General features: G+C 46.8%; 1 protein-coding gene and 1 pseudogene across 2 annotated transcripts in view; both read left to right on the top strand.

Moving 5' to 3' along the window:
* Positions 1-18767, top strand: part of LOC126253231 (uncharacterized) — a 650259-nt gene that overhangs the window by 609009 nt on the left and 22483 nt on the right. For both annotated transcript variants that reach the window (XM_049954420.1, XM_049954421.1), the window contains exon 3: positions 2044-2217. In XM_049954420.1, the coding sequence (XP_049810377.1) occupies positions 2044-2217 (174 nt within the window). The remainder of the gene's footprint in view (positions 1-2043; positions 2218-18767) is intronic.
* On the top strand, positions 13220-13337 carry LOC126253805 (5S ribosomal RNA; annotated as a pseudogene).

Below are 18767 nucleotides of genomic sequence, written 5' to 3' on the forward strand. Positions count from 1 at the left end.
AAGGAGCGCCTGGTCCCCGGCACGAATCTGCCCGGCGGACTTGTGTCAAATGGCTCTGAGCATTATGGGACTTAACTTCTAAGGTCATCAGTCCCCTGGAACTTAGAACTACTTAAACCGAACTAACCTAAGAACAGCACACACATCCATACCCGAGGCAGAATTCGAAGCTGCGACCGTAGTGGTCGCGCGATTCCAGACTGTAGCGCCTAGAACCGCTCGGCCACCTCGGCCGGTGGACTTGTGTCGAGGTCCGGTGAGCCGGCCAGGCTGTGGATGGTTTTTAGGCGGTTTTCCATCTGCCTCGGTGAATGCGGGCTGGTTCCCCTTATTCCGCCTCAGTTACACTATGTCGACGATTGAAACAAGTTCTCCACGTACGCGTACACCACCATTACTCTACCACTCGAGCATAGGGGCTACACTCGTCTGGTGTGAGACGTTCGCCGGGGAGGGGGGGTCCACCGGGGGCCGAACCGCACAATAACCCTGAAAAAGTGGTTCGGTGTGGGGCGGCGGAGGGGTGAAGTGGACTGCGGTAGTCGTCGTGGGGTTGTGGACCACTGCGGCGGCTACGGCGGGGACGGAGACTCTCCATCGTTTCTAGGCCCCCGGTTAACATACAATACAATACAATACAACACGTTTTCACTTAACCGGTGTTTATGTTTGTGCTTTGTGTCCAATCCGTGTTCATGTTCGCTCGTTCCCATATCTCGCAGTAACATCAGTTAATTTCAGAAAACAAGCTACCAGTATACAGGGTGTATTTGATAACTGAGGACATTCTCCTAAACAACATTACATATAAGTATTTACTTCATTTGCAGAATAATAATTACAGATTTTACGAGTAGTATGTTCTTAGGTTGTCTAGTACCTCCAATTATGCATGGCACGAGTAGGCGATTAATATTTATTTTCCCCTGGGCAGCATATCAGATATAGAAGTGTGGACGTGTGGACGCTAAACGGATAGTCTGTACTGAAAGGCTTAGTCCAATTCACGGCGCAGCTACGACCATGCAGAAAGCATCCGGTTGTAAATTATGTCATGTGTTTTCTGGGAAGACTGTTAGACACTCAGAAAAAATGGGAACAGAAGAAATGGGTACATATTAATGTACCAATGATCACAAAATCCGTACCTACATCCCTAACAACCTGTATAGTATGCCGGCCGCTGCGACCGAGCGGTTCTAGACGCTTCAGTCCGGAACCGCGCTGCTGCTATGGTCGCAGGTTCGAATCCTGCCTCGGGCATGGATGTGTGTGATGTCCTTAGATTAGTTAGGTTCAAGTAGTTCTAAGTCTGGGGACTGGTGACCTCAGATGTTAAGTTCAAATGGTTCAAATGGCTCTGAGCATTATGGGACTTAACTTCTAAGGTCATCCGTCCCCTAGAACTTAGAACTACTGTTTAACTAACCTAAGGACATCGCACACATCCATGCCCGAGGCAGAATTCAAACCTGCGACCGTAGCAGTCGCGAGGTTCCAGATTGAAGCGCCTAGAACCGCACGGCCACCGCGGCCGGCGGATGTTAAGTCCCTTAGAGCTTAGAGCCATTTTTGAACCTTTATAGTACCGGTAATGTATAAAGGGTTCTATATAACCCACCAAAGTTGAAAAAACTGAGGCAATAGCAACAGAGAAAAACTGTTTTTAGGCCTAATTTCGCTATAATAATTTTTACTTACATGTTTACATTTCGCAAAACTGAAAAAGGATTACTCACTGACGATGATGCAAAGGTGCTGAAACATATTTGGTTTATATACACACCAGTTTTTTGTATAACAGGCAGATTTGAAATCCAGTAATTTTGCCTACCAACATGTCTACTGCAAGAGCTCCAGAACCAAATAATGAATAATTTACGGAACTTTTTAGACACGTTATGTCTTTATGCATGCATGTATGTAGTTTACATTTACTTGGTTTCGGTGATGACTTTGCAGTCGTCCTGTGCCTGTGATAGATAGCAAGTGTGATGTGGGTGGGCGCTGGTGCGGCGTAACAGGTTGCGGTATTGTCCCCAGGAAGGGAGAAGCTCGGCCTGCCGGTAGGTGAGCCGGTACGCCTCGTGCTTGAAGCAGACGGGACGCAGGTGGAGGACGGCGAGTACTTCCGCACGCTACCCAACAACACGGTGCTGCTGCTGCTCCGGCAGGGCGAGCGCTGGTACCCCAGCGGGGTCGACGTCATCCGTGCTGGTGAGGACGCGCGCTCCGCCGCTAGCTGTCACTGCCACCGCACTCCACCAGAAGAATGGCACCCTCCACAACTGCGCGACGCGCTCTGCCACCGCAAAGTAATGCACCACACTGCCCCCAACCCACCACTTACTGTCCAGCCAGCTACCGAGCCCTAAGCACTGGAGGGCTGCGTTATTGCGGACCGGGCGTACGAACTGCCAGTGCTAGCTGATAGTGGATCTACCAAACATAAATGCAGGATGCACCGAAACTACCGACAAAATTTCGGAGGATTACATCAGGCATATCTTATGAGTACGAGGGCTGATCAACGCAGTCTGAGAATGGTATTTTTACGCAAGTTTATTACTCCATTTCAATGTTCACACGATCTTTTTCGAAGCACTCCGCTCATACTTGAACGCACTTTTTGCAGCGTCTCTCCCAGTCCTCGAACACATGACGTAGTCCGTTCTTTGTCAGTTCCTTGAGAATCGCCTCACTTTTCTTGGGCACTGCTTCAGAGTTCTCTATCGAATGCCGAGAAGCTTTGCCTTTGAAGATGGTAACAAAAAAAGAAAGAAAAAGGTCACTGGGTGCAAGGTCTGGGCTATAAGGTGGATGCAGTACACAACTAATGTTGAACTGAGCCGGAAACTGCATGACTTGATTTGCGACGTTAGCTGCACACTGTCATGATGAAGTCGTCACAATCCGAGTAAGTTCTAAGTGTTAGCCCGCCCGGTTGGTCGTGCGGTCTAACGCACGGCTTTCCGGGCGGGCAGGACCTCCTGGTCCCAGGCACGAATCCGCCCGGCGGATTTGTGTCGAGGTCCGGTGAACCGGCCAGTCTGTGGATGGTTTTCAGGCGGTTTTCCATCTGCCTCGGCGAATGCGGGCTGGTTCCCCTTATTCCGCCTCAGCTACACACTACGTCGGCGATTGCTGCGCCAACAAGTTCTCCACGTATGCGTACACCACCATTACTCTACCACGCAAACAGAGGGGGTTAACTCGTCTGGTGTGAGACGTTCCCTGGGGGATCCACCTGCGTTCGGTGCGGCGGCGGAGGGGTGAAGTGGACTGCGGTAGTCGTCGTGTGGTTGTGGACCGCTGCGGCTGCGGCGGGGACGGAGCCTCTCCGTTGTTTCTAGGTCCCCGGTTAACATACAATACAAGTTCTAAGCGTTTCCTTGTAAAGTTTTCCTCAGATTAGCCAATACTGACGTTTACTGTACCGCTGTTACAGCAGTGTGAAAGGGGACTGCGTACTGATAAATCACTCCATGACAGAAAATATGATCACCAACACTTTCCCTCCAAATGGAATAACTCCCGCCTTTTTTGATGTTGGAAAACTCGGCGATTTTCGCACTGTGACCGCTCGTTTTCCTTCAGGGTCACAATGACGCCTGCATGACTTACCACTGGTGATAATAGATTCCAGAAACGCATCCCCTTCGTCAGCAAAGAGACGCAATCCTCACGGCTTGTCTCCATTCGCACAGGTTTTAGTTCGGCAGTCAACATACGTGGCACCCAGCGGTCACGAACAGGGGTCATGTGGAGATGATAGTGCGCAATCGCAAAGACACTGTCACTTGAAATTCTCAACACTTGACTGAGGTTGCATAATGCTATCTGCCAATCCTCACGGGCAATCACAGCAGCTGTGTTGATGTTGACTTCACGCGCAGCAGAAGTCGAAACACCAGGCGCCCACCTTCCTTAATACAGACAAGTCGGCCTTCTTTGAAGTCCTTGAAACACTTAAACACTGGTGCACTATATAATGCATCTTTACTGTACGCTTGGTGCATTTTTTCGCAAGTTTCAGTGGCTCTATGGTTCAAACGAACACGGAATTTTATTGCGCCGTACTGCTCCTCACGCGTCACCTCCAGTATTTGGTATGCGAAATGCAAAGAGCGTCTACGAAACAAAGCATTACTACCAACCTACCAATACGTGAGTGCTCCCGCGTATGGATATTACACATAAAACCCCCCTCCTTTCTACTTTCATTGTACAGAAAGGAAACTGTTACAGAAGCTACAGGAAAAAGCAGTGTCAGTCTCTATTGACCAGCTTTCGTATTTTGGAGCATTAGATTCCTGGTCTCCAGCGCTCGTTACAGAGTAACTGCAGTTCCCTTGACTACTTACCCCGTATATCTTTGCATCTGTACTGCGCTGAAAATATCTACAAGCAGTGCAAATGTCGACGGTAAAACTGTGTAAAACTATGGAACAAGGTAAAGGAAAACAGTTCAAAATATGAGACTGACAGGACGTTTAAACTGACTAAAGAGGACTGGCTAGAGGTCAAAGGCAAGGGAGTAGATGCTTGCGTAGCTAGAACAAATGTAGACGTTACCTATAGGAAAATTAAAGAGAACTTTGAGAAGAATAGAAGCAGCTGTATGAATATAAAGAACTCAAGTGGCAAGCCATTGCTAAACAGAGAAGGGAAAGGTGGAAGGAATACGTGAAAGGGTTATACAAAGGAAAGAAATGGGAAACCAGTATTAGGGAAAGAGAAAAAGAAGACGAGATGCAACATATAAGGGGATTTCAAAAAGGAACGAGCCGGAGGCATAATTACAGAAATCAGTACCTGTATGCTAGAAGTATTGACCCTGGCTGTTGAGACACTTGTCCCACTGTGACACAAGGCGGTGAATGGCTGTCTCATAAAATTCCCGGAGCTGCGGTGTTAACCAGTTCTGCACGTACAGCTGGACGTCGTCGTCCGAGGTGAATCGTTTACCCCTATGTGTGTGTGTGTGTGTGTGTTGGGGTTTATGGGCGCTCAACATCGAGGTCATCAGCGCCCTGACACACATGAAAATTAACGAATGTGGAGAGACCTAATAAAACTGAAAAAACACACTCAAAGAAAGCAGAAAAGGAGGGAAAATACTACAGAAGAATGTAAAACCTAAGGAAAGGGAAAACATAGCAACAAGAATGACACAGGAAATTGTCATTGGCTGGCCACTTACATAAAATATGGGCGAGCTTGTCACACAGTGAGCAAATTAAAATCCTCTCCCTAAAATCTTTGTAAAAACATTTGACATGGCACAGAACTGTAAAACTTTAACCACATTCGTCCGAGTGTTGCCTAAAAGAGTTGGCAGGTCCGCTGGCAAGTCAGCCGCGGCCCGCTGGTCAGAAAATAAAACGCAATCCAGTAAAACGTGGCGCACAGTGACCTGGTTTACCCCTATGCTGACGTTCTTCTTTGAACAAGATGGCCCGCTTCTGATTCACCTCCTGCAGTACGGGACAACAGTGAATGCCCAACGTTACTCGTAAAGCTTAACTACCCTTCGCCAAGAGATCAAATCAATACGACCTGCCAATCTCACCCGGGGGTCATTCTGCTCCACGACAATGCAAAGCCTCAGACGGCCAACAAAGTCGCGGCACTCCTGCAGAAATTCAAATGAGAGGTCCTCGGCCACCCTCCATGCACTCGGGACCTCTCTCCCTATTTTTGGACCCCTTAAAAAGGCTCTGAGGGGCAAACGATTCACCTCGAACGACGACATCCAGCTGTACCTGCGGAAATGGTTAACATCGCAGCCCCGGGAATTTTATGAGACAGCCATTCACCGCCTTGTCACAGTGGGACAAGTGTCTCAACAGCCAGTGTCAATACTTCTAACATTCTATTGCCTCCGGCTGGTTTCTTTTTGAACTGCCATTATATGACAGTACGGACGACGTACTCTCAGAATTACTGAGAATCTTTGGAGAGCCACCCACGATAAAACTGTTCCACGTTGTATGCAAGGTACAGTACGTCACACAGGCGAAATACCCTCAGACTTCGCCGCGCGGGATTAGCCGAGCGGTTTGGAGCGCTGCAGTCATGGACTGTGCGGTTGGTCCGGGCGGAGGTTCGAGTCCTCCCTTGGGCATGGGTGTGTGTGTGTCTGTCCTTAGGATAATTTAGGTTAAGCAGTTTGTAAGCTTAGGGACTTATGACCTTAGCAGTTAAGTCCCATAAGATTTCATCGACACACACCCTCAGACTTCGAGGCGAACAATTTTATGATGTGAGCAACCGCAGCTGAAGTAATCCATATTTGACAAATAAACTGCTTCCAGCTGTACATGAAACATTATTTACAGGAAAACGACCGGTTTCGTGATATCAAATCACATCCTCAGGTGTAGATACGTCAGTAAAACATTAAGCCCATAATATTGGAAGGAGGGGGACTCAACCTTCTTACAATAATTTGGCCGGCCGGGGTGGCCGAGCGGTTCTAGGCGCTACAGTGTGGTACCGCGCCACCGCTACGGTCGCAGGTTCGAATCCTGCCTCGGGCATGGATGTGTGTGATGTCTTTAGGTTTGTCAGGTTTAAGTAGTTCTAAGTTCTAGGGGACTGATGACCTCAGATGTTAAGTCCCATAGTGCTCAGAGCCAACAAAAATGGTTCAAATGGCTCTGAGCACTATGGGACAACATCTATGGTCATCAGTCCCCTAGAACTTAGAACTACTTAAACCTAACTAACCTAAGGACAGCACACAACACCCAGCCATCACGAGGCAGAGAAAATCGCTGACCCCGCCGGGAATCGAACCCGGGAACCCGGGCGTGGGAGGCGAGAGCCAACAAAAATAATTTGATTTGGGGCACCCTGCGTGTTGCAGGTAACAGCATTATATTTTGAGAAGCTTGAGTCCCCTTACTTTCCATATCATGGGATTAATGCTTTACTGACTTATCTACACGGGTTGGATAAAAAATAGTGGCAACAGTGTCGCATCATGGGTAGCATGGCACGCCCGCAGTCTATAGCTGATAGCAGACGGTCAGCTGAGGCAGTGCAGTGAACGGCGATGGCTGTCTCTGAGTCAGTTGCGGTGTGTACTGCCTGAGAGTGCAGGCCACTTCAAGCACCCTAACAGTATGATTAGAAAACACGAACGACGTGCGTGGATCAAGACTCAAGTGGCACGCAGTCGGAGCGCACAACAGTGTTGTGGCACTGCATCCTATCATCCTTCATGCCAATGCACGATGGCACACGGCGAACCCCGTGCATGAGCTTCTGTATATGGGGGTGGCAGATTCTGGAGCGTCCACGATATTCACCCGATATTATGGGTCCGTACGATTACGACCTGTTCGCCAAAATAAAGGAATCTCTTTGTGGCATGCGCTACAACACAAGAGAAGACATCATACGTGCCATAGGGCGGCCCTTGCGGGACGTCGACAGAGATGGATGCGCTGACGGTGTACGACGACTTCCTTCTCTGCAGCAGAAGATGATGGAGATGCGGGTCCATTATATTGAAGGCATGTAATACGGTGAACATGTGTCAATGAAGTCCGGTATGAATTACAACCGTGTTGCCACCACTTTTTATCCAACCCACGTACATCTGAGGATGTGATTTGATATCGCGAAACTAATTGTGTTCCTATTAGTAAGGGTTCATACAGTATGTAGCTGGAAACTGTTAATTTGTCAGATAATCCAAAAGAATGTAATAATTCCTATCCCAATGAAGGCAGGTGCTGACAGCTGAGAACGTTACCGAATCATCGGCATAATAACTCGTGGTTGCAAAATACTGACACGATTTATTTACAGAAGAATGGCGACATTAGTAGAAGCCAATCTTGAAGAAGATCGCATTAGCTTCCAGATAAATGTAGGCAATACTGACCCTACAACTTATGGTGAAATACAGGTTAAAGAAATTGAAACGTACGTTTGTAACCATTGTACATGCAGAGAAATCTTTTGGCAATGTTGACTGGAATATACTCTTTCAAATTATGAGGCAGCAACGATAAAAGGGGGAGCGAAAGGTTATTTACAACTAGTGCAGAGACTAGACGGCAGTTATAATAGTCGAAAGACATAAAAAGGAAGCAGTGGTTGGAAGAAAGTCAGGCAATGAGAAAGAAGTAAAGGCAACCAATGAGAAATTTTGAAGAGAAGAAATAAAAAGATTGAGCTCTACCGATGATATTTTAATTCTGTCAGTGACGGCAAAAGTGTGACAAGAGCAGTTGAATGGAATGAAAAGTGCCTTGGTAAGACGTAATATACTGAACGTTAAAAATAGATAAGAATAATGAGGTGTACTCGGACTACATTCGGAGCGATGCCGAGGGAATTACGGTAGGAAATGATACACTAAAAGTAGTAGACGAGGTTTGCTGTTGGGACAGCAGAATAACTGATAAGGGGCAATGCAGAGAGGATGTAAAGCACCGGCTGACGACAGCAAGAAAAAATTTGTGAAAAATGGGGATTTCTTAATATCTAAAATAAATTTAAGTGTTGAGAAGAGTTTTCTGAATTTATTTTTGTGTAGTGTAGACTGGTACGGAAGGGAAGTCAAAGGTGTACGATAAGCACTTGAGACAAGAAGAGAACAGAAGCTTTTGAAATGTGGTGATACAGAAAAGCCGGCCGTTGTGGCCGAGCGGTTCTAGGCGCTTCAGTCCGGAACCGCGCTGCTGCTACGGTCGCAGGTTCGAATCCTACCTCGGACATGGATGTTTATGATGTCCTTATGTTAGTTAGGTTTAAGTAGTTCTAAGTCTAGGGGACTGATGACCTCATATGTAAGTCTCATAGTGCTCAGAGCCATTTGAACCATTTGGTACAGAAAAGTGCTGAAAATAAGGCGGTTAGATCGACTAATTAATGAGGAGATACAGAATCGAAATGGGTAAAAAAGAAATTTATGGCACAACTTAACTGAAAGAAGGGATCTTTATTGATGGCACATATCTTGAGACATCAAGGAATTGTCAATCTAGTATAATGGAGGGAAGTGTGGGGGGCTGAAAATGGCAGATGAGGACCAAGGTATGAACACAGTGAACAGGTTCAAATGGATATTGGTTACGGAAGTTATTCGGAGATGAAGAGGCTTGCAGAAGGTGGACTACCGTGAAGAGCTGCGCCAAACGAGTCTTCGGACGGAAGACTTCAACAACGACAACTACATGGGTTTTTTGTCACGTTTGGAAAGAGACTTGTTGCATTGACTCACATCACTTGCTGCAGACAACACCAATAGCCCCTTTACTCTTCGCCTTCAAGCTTGCATTTAGTACTGGTTTTTTTTTTTGTTCCTCGGGCAGTGTTAGTGATACACAGTGGTATGGGTAGGTGTACTGATGGAGAAGTGACCGATATGGGTTCACTCAAAGCAATGCTAAAGCAACACAGAGACGCTATGCTGTTCCCGCGCTGACGCACTGTGATAAAAGTGTACGTATTTTGTCGAAGGCTTGTTGTATTACTCTCTGTTCTGTATTCTACGTCTTGGTGATTACATATGAAAGGCTTTTTCACTGTTGTGAAGGCGTTTTCGCAGAAACCGAAGTAACTGGAGTAACAAATCGAATCAATCGTAATTATATTATTACTACACTATGAGATCAAAAGTATCCGGACACCCCCAAAAATATACGTTTTTCATATTAAGTGCATTGTCCTGCCGCCTACTACCAGGTACTCCATAAAAGCGACCTCAGTGGTCATTAGACATCGTGAGAGAGCAGAATGGGGCGCTCCGCGGAACTCACGGACTTCGAACTTGGGTCAGGTGGCTAGGTGTCACTTGTGTCATACGTCGGTACGCGAGATTCCCACACACCTAAACATCCCTAGGTCCACTGTATCCGATGTGATACTGAAGTGAAAACGAGAAGGTACAGGGACACGTACAGCACAAAAGCGTACAGGCCGACCTCGTCTGTTGACTGACAGAGACCGACGACAGTAGAAGAGGGTCATAATGCGTAATACGCATACATCTATCCAGACCATCACACAGGAATTCCAAAGTGCATCAGGATCTACTGCAAGTACTATGAGAGTTGGGTGAAAGGCGAGAAAACTTGGATTTCATGGTCGAGCGGCTGCTCGTAAGCCACACATCACGCCGGTAAATGCCAAACGACGCCTCGCTTGGTGTAAGGAGCGTAAACATTGGAAGACTGAACGGTGGAAAAACATTGTATGGGGTGATGAATCACTGTACAGTATGGCGATCCGATGGCAGGGTGTGGATATGCCGTATGCCCGTTGAACGTCATCTGCCAGCGTGTGTAGTGCCAACAGTAAAATTTGGAGGCGGTGGTGTTATGTTCTGGTCGTGTTTTTCATGGAGGGGGCTTCCACCCCCTGTTGTTTGGCGTGGTACTATTACAGCACAGGCCTACATTGAAGTTCTAAGCACCTTCTTGCTTCCCACTGTTGAAGAGCAATTTGGGGATGGCGATTGCATCTTTCAACACGATCCAGCACCTGTTCATAATGCAGGGCCTGTGGCGGAATGGTTACACGACAATAACATCCCTGTAATGGACTGACCTGGACAGACTCCTGAACTGGATTCTATAGAACACCGGTAGGATGTTTTGGAACGCCGACTTCGTGCCAGGCCTCACCGACCGACATCGATACCTCTCCCAAGCGCAGCACTCCGTGAAGAATGGACTGCCATTCCCCAAGAAACCTGATTGAACGTTTGCCTGCGAGAGTGGAAGCTGTCATGAAGGCTAAGGGTGGATCAGCATCATTTTGAATTCCAGCATTACCGATGGAGGGCGCCACGAACTTGTAAGTCATTTTCAGCCAGGTGTCCGGATACTTTTGATCACATAGTGTATATAATGAGCCACGTGTCTTTTGTACCAAAGTATTCTGAACGTATCCGTGAACAACCTTCGAGATGTTATAAGTGTTCGGATTCATCCTGACTACTTCCCGTAATTAGCGTACCGTGCCAGCGGTAAGTAGGGATCAACTTCATATTACTTTGCAGCCCAACTTCCAGTTATATCACCGGTTTGTAGATAACGAACTTATAGATTCCGCGTGTAAACGTCTACCTATCGAGTTGCTCTTCATGGAAAATAGTAGTGTCCCGTTCATCCAAGTGTAATTCTGAGCAAATCGTAAAGACTTGATACGTCTTGCCCCGTGAAACGTGGTCACGTCACTTTATTACCTCCCTCTTTCCCAGAGCTATAAAATGTTGTTAAAAAGGAAATATTTAATATTAAAAATTTGTGATTTTCCATCAACATTTTGCGAGATAAAAATGTGAGCAGACTTAAATATACAGTAAAATATTCCCCATTTATATAGACTGCCTGACAAAAAGTGAAGAACCCAAGGACATGTCGGATGTCAATGTAACTTTGTACAGGAACACCATTGTTTGTGATAGGCAGAAAGATCACCTAATTGCATTAGTATTTTTCGTGTTTAGCGTTGTTACTAGACCTGACAGGCTACGTAAGGGGCATGAACAGCATCAGATGTTAAGTGATCTTAGTGAAGGACACGGAGGTACCACATATTCATGTGATGCAGGTCTATCGGCTCCTGACAGCAGCCTCACTGTTGGTCCCCATTTGGTCGGCTGGTCGAATCGTGCAGTATACAGATTTGTGGTTCATTCGGACGTGACAGTGGCCCGATGTTTGGCCGCATGGGAATGTGAGAGCAGGAATACTCGTCATCAAGGTTCCGGTCGGTCACGTCTGACCACCCTGATGGAGGGTGGAGGATTGCCGTATTGTGCACTAAGCACATCGTAACCCTTTTCATATCTGTGCCTCCCATCCAGTAACAGCTAATAAAATCGCCTCAATGTTTTGTATCATACCGCACTGTTCATCGGCGACTAGCGCAGACGGACTAGGGAATTACCTCCCGTGCGTAGGCTGCCATTAGCACCACAACACAAACGGATGAGTTTGGAATGGTGCCGTAACCGGGAACCATGTATTCCTTACACATGATGTCGCATTGCGTTTAGCGATGAATCGCGGTTCTGCGCTACCCAGGCTGACCATGCTCGGCGAGTATTGCGGCGACCTGGAGAGAAGTCCCATTATTCCAGTGTTTTGGAGAGACACAGCGGTATGGTGTGGGGAGCCATCGGGTATGACGTCAAGTCACGGCTGGTAGTGACTGAGAGCGCTCTGGTGGTACAGCGGTACGTCACGTATATACTGCTTTCTCTTGTGCTACTCTTCTCATGTGACAAAATCGTCGTGCCATTTTTCATCAGGACAATGCTCGCACATTCGTGACAAGAATCTCTATGAAGTTTCAGTGTGACGAGGCATTCCCGTGGCCAGCAGGAGCCCCGATAGAACATGCATGCTCTGACGTCAACTCCAGCCCAGTGCAGGATATCAACGACGTGGTACAACATTTGTGGCCTAGCTTGCCTCAGGAAAGGATAAAAAGGATTTATGACTTAAATGGTCAAGAAAATCTCGTCGCCAGACGTAAAATGTCCCGTCAGACGATGCCTGGGTACTGAGGTATAAATCAAATGAACACAATAGAACAGAGTAGAATTATTAATACACTGAATTTTTGTAAAGTGACTCCTCTTTGAATTGCAAATACAAGTCCTTTAAAAATGCTGATACAAGTTAAACACTCTCTTCACAATAGTCTGGAGGCCAGTTCATAGGTGCGAGTTCCGTGTAGAAAGTTACTTCTGCACTAAGACGATACAAGACTACTCCGCACCTGAGCCACACAACAGCTCGACAAGAGCTCCGTAAGAGCTGGGTAACAACTCCCACGAATTGGGCTGAGGTGAACTGGCTGAGCTGCAGTCGGACGGTCGCTTTATCACTGTGACGCACGGCGCCCGTGGCTACTCAAATTATGGGGCGTGACGCTCGCGCTGCAAGGGGTTGGACGGCGGCAGTCGCTGTCATTGCCACTGTCGGACGCTGGTTATGATACCACAAAGACACCTTTCCCAACTGAATCTGTGCATGCATCCAAGCCAGAGGGTGTGTAACGTCACATCGATATGTGGGCTCATACTGCCAAGTTCTTTGTAAATTTGACTCTACATTGTAATTACTGTCATAACATCACATATCCTCTCAACCCGAGGATTCGTTTCGTTTCCTCTTCCCCTTCTGTGCTTCCTTTTTTTGTTTTTACCAGGCAGTATACTTTCATTTGCCAATAGCCTTGCCGCGGCAACAGCCTTGCCGCAGTGGATTCGCCGGTTCCCGTGAGATCACCGAAGTTAAGCGCTGTCGAGCGTGGTCGGCACTTGGATGGGTGACCATCCAGGCTACCATGCGCTGTTGCCATTTTTCTGGGTGCACTCAGCCTCGTGATGCCAATTGAGGAGCTACCCTATCCGCATCCTCGTCTGAGGTTGACACGGCAGTCGGAAGGTCCCGATGGGCCACTTGTGGCCTGAAGACGGAATGGTTTTTTTAATAGCCTTGCCGCAGTGGTCACACCGGTTCCCGTCAGATCACCGAAGTTAAGCGCTGTCGGGTTGGGCTAGCATTTGGATGGGTGACCATCCGGCCTTCCGAGTCCTGTTGGCAAGCGCGGTGCACTCTGCCCTTGTGAGGCAAACTGAGGAGCTCCTTGATTGAGTAGCAGCGGCTCCGGTCTCTTAAACTGACATACGGCCGAGAGAGCGTTGTGCTGACCACATGCCCCCCCATATCCGCATTTAGTGATGCCTGTAGGCTGAGGATGACATGGCCCCCGATCGGTACCGTCGGGCTTTCATGGCCCGTTCGGGCGAAGTTTAGTTTAGTATCTTTTCACTTGCCGGAAACTTCCTTTCCGAATCGCTAGCCGTCATTAAACATCATTTGAACTGAATTTTATTTAGGTGGTGCCCCAAGGTTCGTAAATATTTGAAGAAGAATATGAACTCCTAGGTAAGCTGCTGCTTGAATAGAAACTTTTCACTATCTACAATTTTCGATCCACTGATCATCATCAGGTCCCTGTATGATTACTAAAAGACGTGAAAATATTTGGCTCATTTTGTCGTCAATAATACGAGATATGTGAAGCACTACTATCTTAGAAGACGACATACATAAAGAATAAAACCAGTTTACTCAACGTAGTTAACATGATGATGTCTTCCATAATCAAATCCGCCGCGCGGGATTAGCCGAGCGGTTTAAGGCGCTGCAGTCATGGACTGTGCGGCTGGTCCCGGCGGAGGTTCGAGTCCTCCCTCGGGCATGGGTGTGTTTGGTTGTCCTTAAGATAATTTAGGTTAAGTAGTGTGTCAGCTTATGGACTTATGACCTTAGCTGTTAAGTCCCATAGGATTTCACACACATTTGATCATAATGAAATCCAAAAGCAAGAAATTAGAGCTGTTTATGACGCACATATATTGTAGGGGTGCTGTGATAAAGCCCTGTATCATTAGCATGAACTGTTTTTCTTGCTTTTTAGCAACGGGCATGATCATAAAAGGACCACTTGGATTACATTTCATTATTGCCGTCAGAACATCACCTGTGTTAAGTACTCTGGCTAGATTTTTAAGCATAGTATGTCAGTGTTTTGTATTATGGGTATATTGTCCTTACAATTAGTACAGGACAGTTCAAAATGAGTATAGTTGTTACAAAGGACGGCAATGATTTAATGCATAGCGATACACCGATAAGAATTATAAAGAATGCAAAAGTTCGCATTTCTTTATCTAACCGATGTAACCTAAGGACATCACATACATCCATGCCCGAGGCAGGATTCGAACTTGCGACCGTAGCGGTCGCGCGGGTCCAGACTGTAGCGCCTAGAACCGCTCGGCCACTCCGGCCGGCCTCGCTACAATTCTCAAGCTCTCTAAGAGAGATGGCTGCAAATGTAGACATGAAGAATAGAGATGCAGAATGTTAATAGCGTTTGTTTTATTTAAAAAGTTGTAAGAGCTTGCACGTAAAAAAATCGGAAGCATTACCTTTCAGCACGCCGTCGTAGTTATAACCCTTTGTAATCGCTATATTCATTTTGAATTGCCCTGTATATTTTCAGGCACAAAATTAGTGAAATATTGTTAATGCTTTTCTATTGTTGTGCAGGGAACTGATTATCATCTGAGTGATGAAAACTGGTAGTCGATGAAAGCTTTTTACTCAACTAGCAGCTTATCGTGATGACGACGACGTTCCTTAAGTTTTAATTATAAGGGATTCTCAGGCTATGCGCAGCGTGAATGGGCTTTGAAACATAGGGCGACATTATTATTCCAATCAAAAATAAATGGGATTGTGTTTTGACGGAACTAGTAGCTTAGTTATTAAAAAAAAAACTTTGCCCAGTGAATGCTTATATGTAGCGGAAGAAAATAAGAGTATCGAAGAATGATTGTACGAGGATTCGATCGCGGATTCCTGCCTTGCGCGGTTAGCGCCATGTCGATTATACCATCCGACATCTCACAGCGTCAACTTGTCGTGGGCTCCTTCCCATTCGTCCCATTCTTGCAGAGGCGCTCTCACGGTGCTCCGAGACTATATTCTATTCGTCGCAAGTTTAACGCGGAAGTAAACATTGCGCTACGTATTCATCCGCGTTTGTTGTTACCTCATTGGAGTCTCCTTCGTGCGGCACTTCAGTTACTCCCCATCGAGCACAGTCGCATACGATTATTACGATAGTTTCGTGCTGCAGCCTCGGAGTACTGTTCGCGAAATCGTGTCATTTATCTAACACAAATAACTGTCGTCTTCTCGTCTTGCGAGGAGAAGATAGTTTACTGGCCATTAAAATTGCAACACCACGAAAATGACGTGCTACAGACGCGAAATTTAACTGACATGAAGAATATGCTGTGGTATGCAAATGAATAGCTTTTCAGAGCATTCACACAAGGTTGGTGCCGATGGCCACACCTACAACGTGCTGACATGAGGGAAGTTTCCAACCGATTTCTCATACACAAACAGTAGTTGACCGGCGTTGCCTGATGAAACATTGTTGTGATGCCTCGTGTAAGGAGGAGAAATGCGTACCATCATGTTTCCGACTTTGATAAAGGTCGGATTGTAGCCTATCGCGATTGCGGTTTATCGTATCGCGACATTGCTGCTCGCGTTGGTCGAGATCCAATGATTGTTAGCAGAATATGGAATCGGTGGGTTCAGGACGGTAATACGGAACGCTGTGCTGGATCCCAACGGCCTCGTATCACTAGCAGTCGAGATGACAGGCATCTTATCCGCATGGCTATAACGGATCGTGCAGCCACGTCTCGATCCCTGAGTCAACAGATGGAGACGTTTGCAAGACAACAACCATCTGCACGAATAGTTCGACGACGTTTGCAAAAAAAAAAAAAAAAAAAAAAAAAAAAAAATGGTTCAAATGGCTCTGAGCACTATGGGACTTAACATCTGAGGTCATCAGTCGCCTAGAACTTAGAACTACTTAAACCTAACTAACCTAAAGACACCACACACATCCATGCCCGAGGCAGGATTCGAACCTGCGACCGTAGCAGTCGCGCGGTTCCGGACTGAAGCGCCTAGAACCGCATGGCCACCGAAGTTTGCAGCAGCATGGACTGTCAGTTAGGAGACCATGGCTGCGGTTACCCTTGACGCTGCATCACAGGCAGGAGCGCCTGCGATGGTGTACTCAACGACGAACCTGGGTGCACGAATGGCAAAACGTCATTTTTTCGGATGATTGCAGGTTCTGTTTACAGCATCATGATGGTCGCATCCGTGTTTGGCGTCATCGCGGTGAACGCACATCGGCAGCGTGTATTTCTCATTGCCGTACTGGCGTATCACCCGGCGTGATGGTATGGGGTGCCATTGGTTACACGTCTCGGTCACCTGTTGTTCACAATGACGGCACTTTGAACAGTGGACGTTACATTTCAGATGTGTTACGACCCGTGGCTCTACCCTTCATTCGATCCCTGCGAAACCCTACATTTCAGCAGGATAATGCACGACCGCATGTTGCAGGTCCTGTACGGGCCTTTCTGCATACAGAAAATGTTCGACTGCTGCCCTGGGCAGCACATTCTCCAGACCTCTCACCAAGTTAAAATGTCTGGTCAATGGTGGCCGAGCAACTGGCTCGTCACAATACGCCAGTCACTAATCTTGATGAACTGTGGTATCGTGTTGAAGCTGCATGGGCACTTGTACCTGTACACGCCATCCAAGCTCTGTTTGACTCAATGCACAGGCGTATCAAGGCCGTTATTACGGCCAGAGGTGGTTGTTCTGGGTACTGATTTCTCAGGATCTATGCACCCAAATTGCGTGAAAATGTAATCACATGTCAGTTCTAGTATAATATATTTATCCAATGAATACCCGTTTATCAACTGCATTTCTTCTTGGTGTAGCAATTTTAATGGCCAGTAGTGTATTTATAATGAATTTTCACTCTTCACATTAAAATTGTGAGCCAGACCGGGACTTGAAACTGGAACCATCGCCTTTTGCGGGCAACTGCTCTACTGATTGAGCAATCTAAGCACGACTCTTTACTCGTCCTCACAGCTTTACTTCCGCAGTGCCTCCTCTACTAGCTTCCGAAGTTCTCCTGGATAACTTCCAGGTAAAGGACTCCAGGAACTAATGCTACTGCGGACAAATGGCTTAGCCACTGCAATGGTATCCAGCTTGGGGATAATTATCTGTAATACTGATTACATAAGTTGCCAGTAGTCACATTAGACAGTTTGTAGGAGTTGGTCATATATTCGCTTCACAATCTGTGAATTCCACCATAATGTGTTACACCTTAATGGCAGTAACTGAAGAAAACTAGCATTAACATGTGGTACAATGTGTTCCATGTACCTGTGACAGTTGAATTGAGACATATATTTCATGAAAATGCCTCCTCAGAGTTGTTCGAAGGACTTTCAACAAGTAATACAACTTTTTTTTTCTTGGCTAATTTCGGTTGAAAAAATTCGGAATTTGCTCTGGGGCGCAGTAGCATATTCCAGCCTCGGCCCCTATGGCTTCACGGAGTCCCGACATGTGGCCGCGCTATACGTATCCTTCAAAAAGGTGTCTGTAACGGAGGTGCGTTCCAAACAGAGAGCTGTCACTGAGTATCTTTTGCGGAAAACCAGAGTGTCTCAGGTATTCATAGGAGCTTGCAGAGTGTTATGGAGGCTTGGCGGTGAACAAAACCACGGCGAGTCTTTGGGTTAGCCGTCTGTCATCATCGAACTATGTGCGCAAACGTGTCCGACCTCCAGCGTGTCGGCCGGCCGTACACAGTTCTGACTCCTACAGTGTTGGAACGTGTTAACACTCCTTTGCGAGTTGATCGACGGATCACAATCGCTGCAAAACTGGATGTTTCTTTTGGCGGTGCTCACACATTCGTCCATCAGTTTGGGTACTCAAAGATGTATGTCCGCTGAGTTCCTCGCCGCCTAACAGAATACCATAATGACCAACGAAGGACCATCTGTGCGGTATTGATTGCGCGTTGCGAGGCTGATCGTTACAGGTGATGAAACATGGGTTCATCGTTTTGAACCGGAAACAGTACGGCAATTCATGGACTGGCGCCACACCACCTCTCCTTCGAAGAAAAAGTTCAAAGAAGCACAATCAACTGGTAAAGTCATGGCAAATGTCTTGGGAACTCTGAATTGGTTATTCTGTTTGATGTCATCCCTCGTAGTCCAACTATCAACATTGAAGTGTTTTGTGCTACCCTCAGGAAATTGAAGAAATTACTTTAGATTGTACGTCGCCTCGAAA

Source organism: Schistocerca nitens, chromosome 4 (genome assembly GCF_023898315.1).
Source record: "Schistocerca nitens isolate TAMUIC-IGC-003100 chromosome 4, iqSchNite1.1, whole genome shotgun sequence".
Taxonomy (NCBI): Eukaryota; Metazoa; Arthropoda; class Insecta; order Orthoptera; family Acrididae; genus Schistocerca; species Schistocerca nitens.